The 14,132-nt window shown below is 43.7% G+C and overlaps 1 protein-coding gene across 8 annotated transcripts in view; it reads right to left on the bottom strand.

Moving 5' to 3' along the window:
* The window catches only part of LOC112254688 (transcription factor COE3), a 72,804-nt gene that overhangs the window by 21,196 nt on the left and 37,476 nt on the right, over positions 1 to 14,132 (bottom strand). For 2 of the 8 annotated variants that reach the window (XM_042324164.1, XM_042324171.1), the window contains exons 7-10: positions 11,698 to 11,779; positions 7,900 to 8,041; positions 3,344 to 3,474; positions 2,986 to 3,112 (exon numbers count right to left, since the gene is read on the bottom strand). In XM_042324164.1, the coding sequence (XP_042180098.1) occupies positions 2,986 to 3,112; positions 3,344 to 3,474; positions 7,900 to 8,041; positions 11,698 to 11,779 (482 nt within the window). Of the gene's footprint in view, positions 1 to 2,985; positions 3,113 to 3,343; positions 3,478 to 7,899; positions 8,042 to 11,697; positions 11,780 to 14,132 lie in introns of all 8 variants that reach the window. The other 6 variants (XM_042324169.1, XM_042324173.1, XM_042324161.1 and 3 more) reach the window with 3 other exon arrangements.

Below are 14,132 nucleotides of genomic sequence, written 5' to 3'. Positions count from 1 at the left end.
TACTAACTGGAACAGAGCAGGAACCAGGGAAGGAAGAAGGAAGAAAATCAGCATAGATCCAGAAAGGGGACATGTTCCCCCAGTAAAACCTGATGGTAATCATCCCAATCCGCTTATCCTGTGTGGCTAATGGGGTCCGTTCTTAAGGGACCTGGCACTTTCACCAGGGTGCTATAGAAGCCATTAAAGTCTTAACTTATACACCTTCCCAGGCTTCACACACACAAACACACGCATATGCACACATACACTCACACACTCAGCACACTGCACTCTTGTTTCATTATCCCGGTGCCTTGTTGGCCTCTGCTCTGCTGGTAGGGAGGTTAACACAGGAGTGCCAGACTACATGGTTGGAGGGGGTTGATGAGAAACAGCTGCCCCGGAATGGAAGCGGTCTAGGGGGGGGGTTAAGGGGTCCAACCCACCCTTCACCCCCACCCCTCAACTTTTTTTGTGGTTCCGCTGTGTGCCCAAGGCCAGGTCTGTGTTGGGGGGCTGAGGTAGGGTGAGAGGGGAGTGAGAGTGGTTTGACGCGTCCTTCTCATTCTAACCATCAGATTTAGAACTGAATGAGGCTTCCAGGTCAGACAGGCCTTGACCCCCATGACCTCCGCCTTCTCACCAATGATGACAGATAATACCACCACTTCCCTCTGTTAGCCAAGATAATCCACCTTTACTTATGGTGTGACACTCTCACACAAGACACTTACACACACTCACAAATACCCTGAACTCTGCATGCTTACATTTCTCTCTAGTTCAGTCAAATTCAGTCTAGTTCAGGTTTCAATCAAATGACAATATAAATGATATATACAAAAGTATGTGGACACCCCTTCAAATTAGCAGATCTGGCTATTTCAGCCACACCCACTGCTGACAGGTATATAACATTGAGTACACAGCCATGCTAATCTCCATAGACAAACAATGACAGTAGTATGGCCTTACTGAAGAGCTCAGTCACTTTCAACGTGGCACCGTCATACCGTCATAGGATGCCACTATTACAACAAGTCAGTTGGTCAAATTTCTGCCCTACTAGAGCTGCCCCGTTCAACTGTAAGCGCTGGTATTGTGAAGTGGAAACATCTAAGAGCAACAACTGCTCAGCCGTGAAGTGGTAGGCCACACAAGCTCACAGAACAGGACCTGAAGCACGTAGCGTATAAAAAATTGTCTGTCCTTGGTTGCGGCACTGACTACTGAGTTCCAAACTGCTTCTGGAAGCAGAACTGTTCGTCAGGAGCTTCATGGAAGAAAGAAAATTCCAGCCGCACACAAGCCTAACATCACCATGCACAATGCCAAGCGTTGGCTAGAGTGTTGTGAAGCTCACCGGCATTGGACTCCGGAGTAGTGGAAATGTGTTCTCTAGAGTGAGGAATCACGCTTCACCATCTGGCAGTCCAACGGTCAAATCTGGGTTTGGCAGATGCCAGGAGAACGCTACCTGCCCAAATGCATAGTGCCCACTGTAAAGTTTGGTGGAGGAGGAATAATGGTCCGGGGCTGTTTTTCATGGTTCGGGCTAGGCCCCTTAGTTCAAGTGAAGGGAAAACTTAATGCTACAGCATGAAATGTTAAACAATTCTGTGCTTCCAACTTTGTGGCAACAGTTTGGGGAAGCCCCTTTCCTGTTTCAGCATGACAACGCCCCCATGCATAGAGCGAGGCCCATACATGAATGATTTCTCGAGATCAGTGTGGAAGAACTTGACTGGCCGGCACAGAGCCCTGATCTCAACCCCATCAAACACCTTTGAGATGAATTGGAATGTCAAATGCAAGCCAGGCCTAATCGCACAATATCAGTGCCCGACCTAATTCTCCGACTAATGCTCCTGTGGCTGAATATGAGTAATGTCTGCAGCAATGTGGAAAGCCTTCCCAAAAGCGTGGAGGATGTTATAGCAGCAAAGGGGGGGACCAACTCCATATTGATGCCCATGATTTTGGAATGAGATGTTCGATAAGAAGGTATCCACATACTTTTTGTCATGTACTGTATATAAGAAATATGCAAATTAGCAGATGCATATCTGACAAGTGAGTAAAAAATACAATTGTCAGAGTGAATTATCCTGACAAATTGAATTTAACAAAGCTAGGCAGCATCACTTTCTAATTGCAGTTCAGGGTGAGATCAAGTTGCACTTCTATAAATCCTTCCACCAGGGCCCTCCCGAGTGGAGCAGCGGTTTAAGGCAGTGCAGTGCTAGAGGCGTCACTACAGATCTGGGTTTGATCCCGGGCTGTGTCACAGCCGGCCGCAACCGGGAGACCTATGAGGCAGTGCACAATTGGCCCAGCATCGTCTGGGTTAGGGGAGGGTTTGGTCGGCTGGGATGTCCTTGTCCCATTGCGCTCTAGCGACTCCTTGTGGCGGCCAGGCGCATGCACGCTGACTTCAGTCGCCAGCTGTACAGTGTTTCCTCCGACACATTGGTAAGGCTGGCTTCCGGGATAAGCGAGCAGTGTGTCGAGAAGCTTTTGCCTCTCCCGAGTCAGCACGGAAGTTGCAGCAATGGGACAAGACTGTAACTACCAATTGGATATCAAAAAATGGTAAAAAGTACCAAAAATAAACAAATAATACAAATCCTTCCACCAAACACCTTAAGTTATGCAGTTCTCACTTCTCACACATTGAATATTCCAGACCCAAAGAGCAGGGTCCTGGTTAATCCATCATTACTACCTTGACACTGGGGCCTTGTTCCAGTACTGAGACAATGCATCCTTATTTCCAACCTAGCCACAGATTAAAATGACTGAATAGGTAAAAGCTATGTATGTCAGGGAAACCTTGTTGTTCATCCAAATGTATTAGATCAGCGAATACTTCAAGGAAGCAAGGAAGTAAGTATACATTTTCAAAGTATATGACCAGACTTTGAGTTCCATCCAGAGAGGATGGCTAGTCAGGGCACTAAACCCAGGGAGGAGAGGCTAAAACGGGCATTAAACCTGACTCACCGGTGTAGACAAATCTCCCAGGAGCCCCTTTGCAGAACTGCTTGGACTTATAGGACAGCGTGACCTCCACTACACCAGGGATGTGCCTGGGAGGGGTCTGGACACGGATGGCGTGGGGGGTGATGAGCTGGAAGACAGGGCACAGGAACCATTGAGTCTGACCATGGCTACTAAGGTCTACTTAAGCAACGTAATGGACATCATTGCTATATAGTTGTTATGGTACAGGCTTAAAACAGTTTTAAAAAATGATATGTTTTGTAAAAACAGAAAAAACACTTCAAGCCTAGGCTGAAGTTCAATCAAATCAATGGCGTGACAAAACATTTGTGCATCGTCGTCAGACAACATATTGTACCTCACTCCAGACAAGCATGGTCCCGAACACGACCTGCAGGCCATCAAAGAAGTTGTCCCCAATGATGATGACAGTGGCCCCTCCTGTAGTCCATCCCTCACTGGGGCTGATGGCCTTGATGCACGGGGTGGCTGCTTAACACACATAGAAAAGAGCCTATTCAGTACCTACACTTCTATATAGCTGATGTCTTTAACCCAATAGAAAGACACATCATGGAAATAAGCCTGGAGAGAGAAAGAATGATGTATTTGTCCTTTTAGGCACGAGAATAAAAAATCATTCATCGGCAGCTTGGAGTGATGTAGTTAAGCAGAACCTTCAAATGGTTTGCTTCACAAAGGCTAAGCGCTGGACTTGTGAGTGGAAATTATTTGATGTGGCACATTATGTGTCAGGGCAAATGTAGCTCTCAAAATGGATTAGGTGTAGCCCTGCATGTACAGTAGAATTTCAAAGTTGAACACATCTCAAATGAGTCAAGAATAAGGCTGTTGAATGAAAATGACATGCCAAAGCTGTGTTGTTGGTTTCATGTCATTCCGTTGTCTTTGTTCCCTGTGTTCTGGCATGTTGTTGAGAATGCAGTTTCACGTTTTACAACATTAATAAATTCATGAATTATTCAGGCTCAATTTTTGCCTTTTGTGATCGATTCAATCCATTTCACATTGTTTCTTACAATGCTTTTCATCAGCCATGACTTTTGCTCCATAGCTGTGCCATTAATCAGAATGCTGGGTGTTATTGTAATCTAATTTGAGCGAGCTCATGTCAAACTCTCTCTGTCATTTGATACATTGCCTTAATATGATGTTCACCCTGACACCATGTTTACAACAGGCATAGCATGACAGCTAACCATAAAACAGCAATATTAAATGTAGCCTTTTAACATCAATATTTTGTGAATACAATGCGAACTGCGCACACTTGTTCTTTTAACATTTTGTACTATTTCAGTTATAAGTATTTCATATGAGCACATTGCTGTGCTACTATTATCACTCCAGTTCAGTAAATACAATAAATCCCCATATCAGTATATTGTAATGAACATTACATACAAGACATCTCCCTTTGTTTGCTTTGCTGTTGGGGCTGTTCAGGTTATGTTTGCTTTCTTCCCATAAAGCGCACATGCACGCACATGTGCACACACGCCACACTAAGGGAAATCACACGCATGCCACACTAAGGGAAATCTGACTTTAACAGGCGCTGTTGACTTCATGCTAATCGCCCTTACAGAATTTCATCTCTGAGGTCTGGACGAGTGACATTTGCTTTCCTTAATTGCTAAGCAGAGCATCTGAAAGAAGACCATCTCTCTGTGGTATCGCTGCGTCCCCTCAAAGGAGCTGACCTTCATCAGTGCTGCCGATTACGGCAAATAATTCCCCCTTCAAAATTACTGTAAACAAATTGACTTTGGGGCCAGGAGAGAGGAGAGAGAGAGAGAGAGAGAGAGAGAGAGAGAGAGAGAGAGAGAGAGAGAGAGAGAGAGAGAGAGAGAGAGAGAGAGAGAGAGAGAGAGAGAGAGAGGGAGAGGGGGTGATGGTGGTTCTTGGGGGCAGCTGCAGCCATAACCCTACACACATACACACACCGCCTTGGAAATCCCAACGTCCCCCTCCGGTACACAGAAAGGACCCATAGAGAGGGAGCGACCAGGGGCCCTAAGCCGTCCACCCTTCTGCCTGAAAATTTGCATATGTCTCAATGCACAGACAGAGAGGGGAGCATGTGCTGAATGGGAACCGTGGCCAAGTGGATTACACAGGCAGCGCAGGCGATCTGAGGATAGACACGCACAATGCCCCGCAGCAGATGATAAACATTGCAGGGAGGAAATGAGGATGGCTGAAACAGGGCCTGACTGTGCCTCACAAAACTCATACTTTTAAATTGTTTAAACCAATATTAGTTTATTTGTGAGCCTTTATTTCTAAACTTCCCTAAGCGCAAATTCAACATCAATTTTGGCTCCTTTACTTGCTAATGCGGCAGGTTAGCACTGGAGTAGAGAAAACTGATGCTCGATCTGAGCTTCGGGCCAACTTTCGTCTGAAGCGCTTGTAGACCTACTGAGCCACTCAAACAGGTCTGATGTGTCCGTGGCTGTGGCGTCCTTTGTTCTGCCTGCTGAAATGTGTTGTAATTGTGCTGTGGGATGTCCAGATGGTCGGCTGATAGTGCAGCTGATGGGATTATACCTTTTACCTCTCCCTGGGCCATCTGTTACCCCTTTCTCTCTCCCTTTCCCTCTCTCCCTTTCCTTCTCTCTCCCCCTCTTTCTCTCTCTCAGGCTTTCTCCCTCTCTCTTTCTTGCTCTCTCTTTTCTCTCTCTCTCTCTCTCTCTCTCTCTCTCTCTCTCTCTCGCTCTTTCTCTGTCTATCTCTCCCTCTCTCTATCGCTCTCTCTCTATCTCTGTCTTTCTCTCCCTCTCTGACTCTCAGACGGAGCAGACTGGATTCACTTGTCTTTATTGCATAAACACTAATGGTATTACAGCAACTTGGCGTGCAAATGACTGGGGCGCTGCAGGCTCTTTGCTGAGGCTTCCATACTCTCCAAGTCTCTACAGTGGAGGTCAAATGTAGCTTAGGAATGCAATGCGTGAGTGTTTATGAGGGCGCGAGTGTGTAAGTGTATGTGTATTAGTGAAGGATTTTCTGTATATTCATGTCTAAATGCTTTTGTGACAGCTCAAACCTGCATGGTTCAGTTGTGTGTCATTGACAGAAATTCCTGTTCACCAATAGGGGGCAGCACTTCTTGAGCAGCCTGACACTGTAACCCCAGCACTGAGACAATGAACTGAGAGTGTGCCTTGCTTTCGCAGACACACAGACAGACAGTCAGTCAGCCACATACCTGAGGCTTCTCACCCAGCGAACTCCCAGTGAAGAATGTGTTGCTAATTTAAAGCACACTCTGTCTGCCTGCCTGGTGTCAGAACTCTATGAACGGCATGGATGGGATTACATTTTATGACCGAGTATCCTGTTCTCATGTGTTATGTCTATGAGTGTCTGGAGTGGGAGACGCAAACAAGCAAAGTTTTGGCTAAAGAACTATGGTACATTGGTAATATACACAAGTGTTAGTTGTCTCCACTCGGCTACATTGGGTTGGGATGGAAAATAAATGCAGATATACTGTAAAGAAAAATGTAGTATATTATAGTTAAATGAAATGTTCTCAAACTCAATAATTGAAAATTGTCAAGTGATTTAGGCACTCAAAAGCAGGACCGTTGTGTACACCTTATGAATAGCTGTGTAGCTCACACAGACACCACGCTAAATTGTGTTATTGAAGGAGCTTGTTTTACAAGGCAAGCTTACTGCTCTTGTGCTTAGAAGAATGAGGAGGGGAAGAAAGGGGTGGGCAGTGGAAATTTGCTTGGAACACACACACACACACACACACACACACACACACACACACACACACACACACACACACACACACACTGTCCTGTGGGATGGGGGGAACATGGAGGAGAGGGCTCAACCTCTTTAATTGCTCTCCTCATTAAGACTAAGGTTGCTAGGCGATTCACACCTACCCTGTCATAAACGTGAGACACAGATACAAACAGAACATCACTGAGCATAATGACTTCGATGCTCGGGGCAGGACTTTAATTATTTGATTTTGTTCTCCAGTAGTGAAGTCATTAATAAAGACAAAAACAAATAGCTTTTAAACAAATTAGCTTTTCCCTCCACTAGATATATTAATTGTCTTGTCTGGATTTTTTTTAACCCTTGTTGTATTAAACATTACATTTGCTTTTGGTGATATGACCATTAATGGTTATTAAACTGGAGAGAAGGCCATTTCAGCCAGTGGTGTGTGTGTATATAAACTGTTTGCCTAGCCATAATTGCCCCTTGAAATCTGAAGATAAGCAATTTGCACAATTGGCCTGCTCTGGTTTTTCCATAATCTTTCAGCTGTTTATGCTCCCAGCTGCGAGAGGAGGCTAGGAGGGGTCAGAAGGTTGTGTTTAGTGCAGTTTACTTTTTGGATTTCCCATGGTTTGGGGGCCCTGCTTCTCTCTCTGTTGGCCATGCAGGCAATCAGTCTATCATATAGAATCAGTTGGAAGAAAAACAGTCAATTCTGTTTTTCTCCTAGACCCTCCTCCCGCCCTGTCCTTCATCCCTTCATTTCTCCTCTCAACTGAAACTGCAGCACCCAGCAACAGGAAATTGACCTAACTCAGAATTCTTTGCCAATTTCATCATGTTTCTAATAGGTAAAAAAACGTTTATGTGCTGCTAACAATTGCTCAAGATTGGAAATAGTATATCATTTTATCATCATTATAAAATGTCAATAATTACTAGCATTATTCAAATGATTAGCGCGCTATGCATGATATTGTATACTATTTCAAATATTTACATTATATTTACAATATATATTTTCATTATATATTATACATATATTAATATTTAGATTTACAACACAGAATCAGAGAAAAAAAATGTATGAATGAAAGGAAGATGAAAAGCAAATAATATGATGTAAAAGGTGCCTACCATTCTCCAGATAAGGAGGCGTACCTTCTGAAGGGTCGAGTCTGCGAGCCCTTCGCCCATGCTTGGAGTTGTTGTGGACAAACATGTTGTCTGAGACAGCCAAGACGTGGCCGTCCACATTGACTGTCGTCGAGACGACAACCTGCAACAAGAGTGAAGGTAGACCGTGTCATTTAGCAATCTGTAGGAAGGGGACACAACCATGTACAAAACATCAGCTTAATCATGCTTTATTGTTTTCAGATTTAAAGAACAACCTTTCGCTCTCTCTATAATCACTTGTTTTGACCCACTCTGACAAATGTTGTGTTGATGTAATTGATTCACAAAAGACATTGATTGACTCATCTACAGTGCCTTCAGACAGTATTCATACCCCTTGACTTATTCCATATATTATTGTGTTACAGCCTGAATTCAAAATGTATAAAATTGAGGGGGGTTTCTCACCCATCTACACACAAAACCCCTCTATGACAAAGTGAAAACAGGTTTTTAGAAACGATATCGAATGTATTGAAAATGAAACACAGAAATATCTCATTTGCATAAGTATTCACACCCCTGAGTTAATACATGATATAATCACCTTTGGTAGTGATTACAACCTGTGAGTCTTTCTGGGTAAGTCTCTAAGTGCTTTGCACACCTGGATTGTACAAAATTTGCCCATTGTTCTTTTTAAAACGATTCAATTTCTGTCAAGTAGGTTGTTGTTGCTAGACAGCTATTTTCAAGTCTTGCCATTGATTTTCAAGCCGATTTAAAACTATAACTAGGCCACTCAGAAATATACAGTTTAGATTTGGCCTTGTGTTTATTGACCTGCTGAAAGGTGGATTTGTCTCCTTGTGTCTGTTGGAAAGCAGACTGAGACAGGTTTTCCTCTAGGACTTTGCCTGTACTTAGTTTTATTCCATTTTTATTTTTTATTTTTTTAACTCCTTAGTCCTTGCCGATGACAAGCATAACCAAAACATGATGCAGCCACCACCATGCTTGAAAAAATAAAGAGCGGTACTCAGTGATGTATTGTGTTGGATTTGCCCTAAACATAACACTTCATATTCAGGACATAAAGTTTATTTCTTTGCCAATTTTTTTACAGTTTTATTCTGTACAGGCTTCCGAATTTTCACTGTCAATTAGGTTAGTATTGTGGAGTAACTACAATGTTGTTGATCCATCCTCAGTTTTCTTCTATCACAGCTATTATACTCTGTATCTATTTTAAAGTCACCATTGGCCTCATGGTGAAATCCCCAGTTTCCTTCCTCTCCGGCAACTGAGTTAGGAAGGATGCCTGTATCATTGTAATGACTGGGCATATTGATACACCATCCGAAGTGTATTTAGTCACTTCACAATGCTCAAAGGGATATTCAGTGTCTGCTTGTTTTACCCTTCTTTGCTAGGCATTGGAAAACCTCCCTGGTCTTTGTGGTTGAATCTGTGTTTGAAATTCACCGCTCGACCGAGGGACCTTACAGCTAATTGCATGTGTGGGGTACAAAGATGAGGTAGTCATTAAAAAAGAATGTAAAAACACTGTTATTACTGTTAGTGAGTCCATGGAACTTATTATGTGTCTTGTTGAGCACATTCTTTACTCCTGAATTTATATAGGCTTGCCATAAGAAAGGGGTTGAATACTTATTGGCTCAATTGATTTGTAAACATTTCTTAAAACATCATTCAACTTTGACATTGTGGGGTGTTGTGTGTAGGCCAGTGACACAACATAATGTGAAAAAAGGGGTGTAAATACTTTCTGAAGCCACTGTAGTTCCGTAGAGTGGACAAACTGGATAAACTCATCAACAACTAAAACAACCCTCTTCTTGGTTCAACAAACATTTCACCTGGATCAAATTCCAAGTCACACTCAGGCTGAGATTCAATCTGAGTGCAGTTTATAGGCAGAGCGGTTCTTGCAGGCAATGTTCCCACGTTCGTGGAGATCCCATTCACAGTAAACGCTACATACAGTATGTCGTCTCAATCGAAAATTGCCTTTAAAAGCCGCAGTGCCTTTAACCCGCGATCGGAATGAATCCAGGCCTCAATATATCATAGTGCTTGTTTTTATTGTTGTTTTTTCTCTCAACCACATCTCCAAACAGTGGACTAGGCCAAGAATGGAGAAAGTGTTTCCGAGCCGGAAAGAGAGAGCCCCTCTCAGGTTCTGTTTGCCGTTGAGTGACCTTGGTGTAGCCGTGGAATTTGGGGGGGTGCTTTTTTGGTTAGTTGGGGGTGTGGGGTTGGGATGGAGGTAGGGGGGCTGAGTGGGGAGGTGAAAGAGCTCCATTCTTGCTCGCAGGTTCAGAGCTGGGCCAAGCTGTGGATGATGGATGTGGTCCTCTCTGGCCTCCAGCTGGTTTGGGGGGGTAATAAGCAGAGTGGAAGGCATGCAGAATACACAACATTGGCCTGAGTAACACCTACAGTGAAGCATCTGGTAAAACTATCTGGGAAAAACTGAATTCTGGCCATTGGAATGGAGACCGGAGAAGATAGCCAACAATATTGTAAGCCTTGGCGTACAATACCTCCCACCCTCAAATACTCCAACAATAATGTAAATCTCAAGTCCTGCCAGTTGATTCCCTATAAATATGGTAAATCTAGATTTTAATAAAGATAAACAGATACAAATGGGGTAGAAGTTTTATGCAACACTCACTCATACACCTCCTGCTACATATGCCTGAGGGAGATATGTGTTTTTAAATAACTCAGTAGCTGTCATGGCTAGGGCAGTATGTTCCAGTCTCTTGTGAATCTACTGTAGGAGTAATGCGATGGTAGAGTGAACACCTGAGCTGTCTGTGAAGGGATTGACTCTGTTAAGTCCAGTTACCCCCTCAGGGAAAAGGAGACGAGGCAGGTCTAGTGGTGACATCAGAAAGAGTCTGTCTGTTTCATGTCTGAGGGTTTGCTGGATGAGGCTAGGTTGGTGTGTTTGTCGTAGCCCATGATTGGCAGTGAATGATGGCCCCTGTAGTTTGTGGCCAAGCAGATAGGATACCACCACTCTATTCAGGCCTGACCTCCTACTTGGGGTATATGGGTCTGGGGTAGGCAGATAAGGAGATCACTAACTTCAATGGCACCCCTTCACATTTAATAGATAATGTATTTTAGCTTCTGCAGCCTCTTAGACATGGGAGAATTCCGGACCTCCAGATAGAGGTCTCTTTGGTAATACTATAATGTCATTGCTGGCTACAGTGTTATGGAAAACACCTCTCAGATGGCTGCACAGTGAAGAAGTGTGTGTGTGTGTGTGTGTGTGTATGTGTGTGTGTGTGTGTGTGTGTGTGTGTGTGTGTGTGTGTGTGTGTGTGTGTGTGTGTGTGTGTGTGTGTGTGTGTGTGTGTGTGTGTGTGTGTGTGTGTGTGTGTGTGTGTCCTACTGGGAAACCCTGCGTTAACACATGTGGTGGGATCGTCATCCCTTCTGTGCTGTGGTTCAGAAAGCTGTCAGGACCACAATTGATATCACCTCTTAAATCCCATATCCTTATTTGTGTAAGACGGTGTTCTCCAATAAATAATCCTACATGTGTTCAGCAGCACACTGACACCCTCTGCGTGTGTGTGTGTGTGTGTGTGTGTGTGTGTGTGTGTGTGTGTGTGTGTGTGTGTGTGTGTGTGTGTGTGTGTGTGTGTGTGTGTGTGTGTGTGTGTGTGTGTGTGTGTGTGTGTGTGTGTGTGTGTGTGTGTGTGTGTGTGTGTGAACCTGAGTGAGTTTAAACCAGTGTGTGTGTGTGTGCGGTTTTGTGTAACTTTCAGTTACCTGGAACCTGCGCATGTCTCTGGGATTCCCTGCATTCTTCAGACAGTTCTGATTGCACTTCAGGAAGAACTTCAGGAAGAATCTGAAAGAGAGCACAAAACACCAGTTGAAGCATAGAGCCATTCAAGAATTCATATGGAATGGAATTCCATAAAATCAAAACAGGTCCATGCCACTCAACATGTCAACAACAAATCTATTTCACCAACATCAAACGGATAGATGCTACTCAACTGTTTAAAATAATGCAGATATCTGCTGTTGCTTTATATACCCCTTAGCAGCAACCCTTTGTCATATCATCCTCTCACCTGAGTTCACAGCCTGTTCCCAGACCCATCTGCTACTAGCATGCAGGAAGTCACTTGATATTCCACCCATCTATTTAATCCCAGAACACCCCCTGTGCAATTAAAGTTGTGCTGTTCAATAGGGAGGCAAATGAGGCCCACCTGTGACCAGGTCTTGTTTGAAGAGCATCAGGGATAAAGGACCTAACAAGGTAAGAGCGCACCACAAAACGTATAGTCCTGTCAAACAATTAGGCGGCCACTCCTGGGACCTTCGCCACACGCCACACACACACACACACACACACACACACACACACACACACACACACACACACACACACACACACACACACACACACACACACACACACACACACACACACACACACACACACACACACACACACACACACACACACACACACACACACACTGGTGGATGGGTGAGGCAATTATGCCACAAATTACAACCTGGCTAATCGTCTCTAAAAAACATGTCATGTGAGAGACAGATCTGTGGTTGGTTAGTCTGTGAGCTTCTCTCTCTCTATCTCTCTCTCTCTATGTCTCCCTCTTGCTGCACTTCGCTTCAGCTGACAAGTGTTTGCCTGTGAGCGTCAAATGAAAGTCAGATCATTGTGATTTTATTGAAAATGCCTTCTATCATGAGCTCTCCTTTTAAATATAACCTTTCCACGATCCAGTAGATAACATTACAAAGGAGACAGGTGGAGGAGACTTAACAGTCCCTGTCTTGGCTTGCTGTCTGCCACTACAAATGTCTTCCCTATTAGCACTACAAGTGATGACAACAATATGTCCTAAACCTGACAGTGGGATCAATGATTATATCAGCAGAACATACTGCAACACACTTTAATTGACTTTCTTGTCATGTACAGTAAAAACATGCTACAGACTCATTAGGACTCATGTTTTTTGGCTCCCTTCAAGTTTGATGTAAACACTTACCATAATTAATTGGTTTGATGCACAATTTCATGGTTTCCATTGAAAAGCTAAATTGGCACTGTTACAACTTATTGCATTACCATGGATTGAATTGATGTTGCTTTGCTCAACATAGAGCTTGTTGCCTAAGAAGGCCCTTTCGCAACACCTAGCCTCCTACTTCTTACTCCACAGTGGGATCTGGGCCAATGCAATACATCTGTGCCTTGAAATGACCCCTCTGACCCTGGCCACATTAACACATGCAGTGGTCATTTAGAAGTGTTCTCCAATAAGACTCTTAGCACCACTGCCAGAGGAAAAATATTTTCACTCCTCATCCATGGTGCTTTGGCTCTGCAATCAATAAAAAGTTTTAAGCCACGCCAAAGTGCTGATTGCCTGTTGGTGTGCGGCAAGGCCATAAAAAACCTGACTTGTCATTAGTGCATTTTGCCTGATTGTGTTCAGTGTGTTTTTGGTTGCAGCTGTTGGCCGATCATCAGAATGACCATTATGTACTCTAATTCCCTGACCTTGTTTTTATTTCCCCAAAGAGTCGTAAGGCAGAGCAGTAGACATCTGCGGAAAGCAGACCTGAAATACGACTTTTATTTGTCTGTCGCCTCTCATACAGATTGGATTAGACTAGTGTGTGTGTGGGTAAGAGCCTGTGTGTGTGTGTGTGTGTGTGTGTGGGTAAGAGCCTGTGTGTGTGTGTGTCCAAGACTGATGTGCTCTGTATGTTTTCACCTTGCGCAACAAAAGAAATATATGCAAAAAGAAAAGAACAAAGAATCATTTTGTTGCCAAAACGTAAACGTTACTGAAGCGACATATTATTTTTAGCACAGGGCTTTTCTGTTCCTTTTTCTGTTGCGCTGTAATACGATTACAACGTGTAAAACTACAGTAAAACAAAAAAGTGAGCAATAAACAGAAAAGGACAACTTGGGAATAGAAAGCAGCCGTTCTATTGTGAACTCATTTATGTTTCCTGTTATGAAGACGATTAACCACAAATCCAGCGAACAGATAAGCTTCGTTTCAACAGTAGTCCATGTTAGCGGCAACAGTAAAGCATCATTACATTAGAGTTGGTTAACATTCTACATGAGCGCACTGTAAATTGGTCCTTGGTGAAAAGGCAAGCAATTAAGACAAGCCTCTCTCTTTTACTTCTTAAATATC

The sequence above is a fragment of the Oncorhynchus tshawytscha genome, linkage group LG01 (assembly GCF_018296145.1).
Source record: "Oncorhynchus tshawytscha isolate Ot180627B linkage group LG01, Otsh_v2.0, whole genome shotgun sequence".
In the NCBI taxonomy this organism is placed as follows: Eukaryota; Metazoa; Chordata; class Actinopteri; order Salmoniformes; family Salmonidae; genus Oncorhynchus; species Oncorhynchus tshawytscha.
Note: the sequence above shows the minus strand (reverse complement) of the source record. Positions and strands in the feature narration are given on the sequence as shown.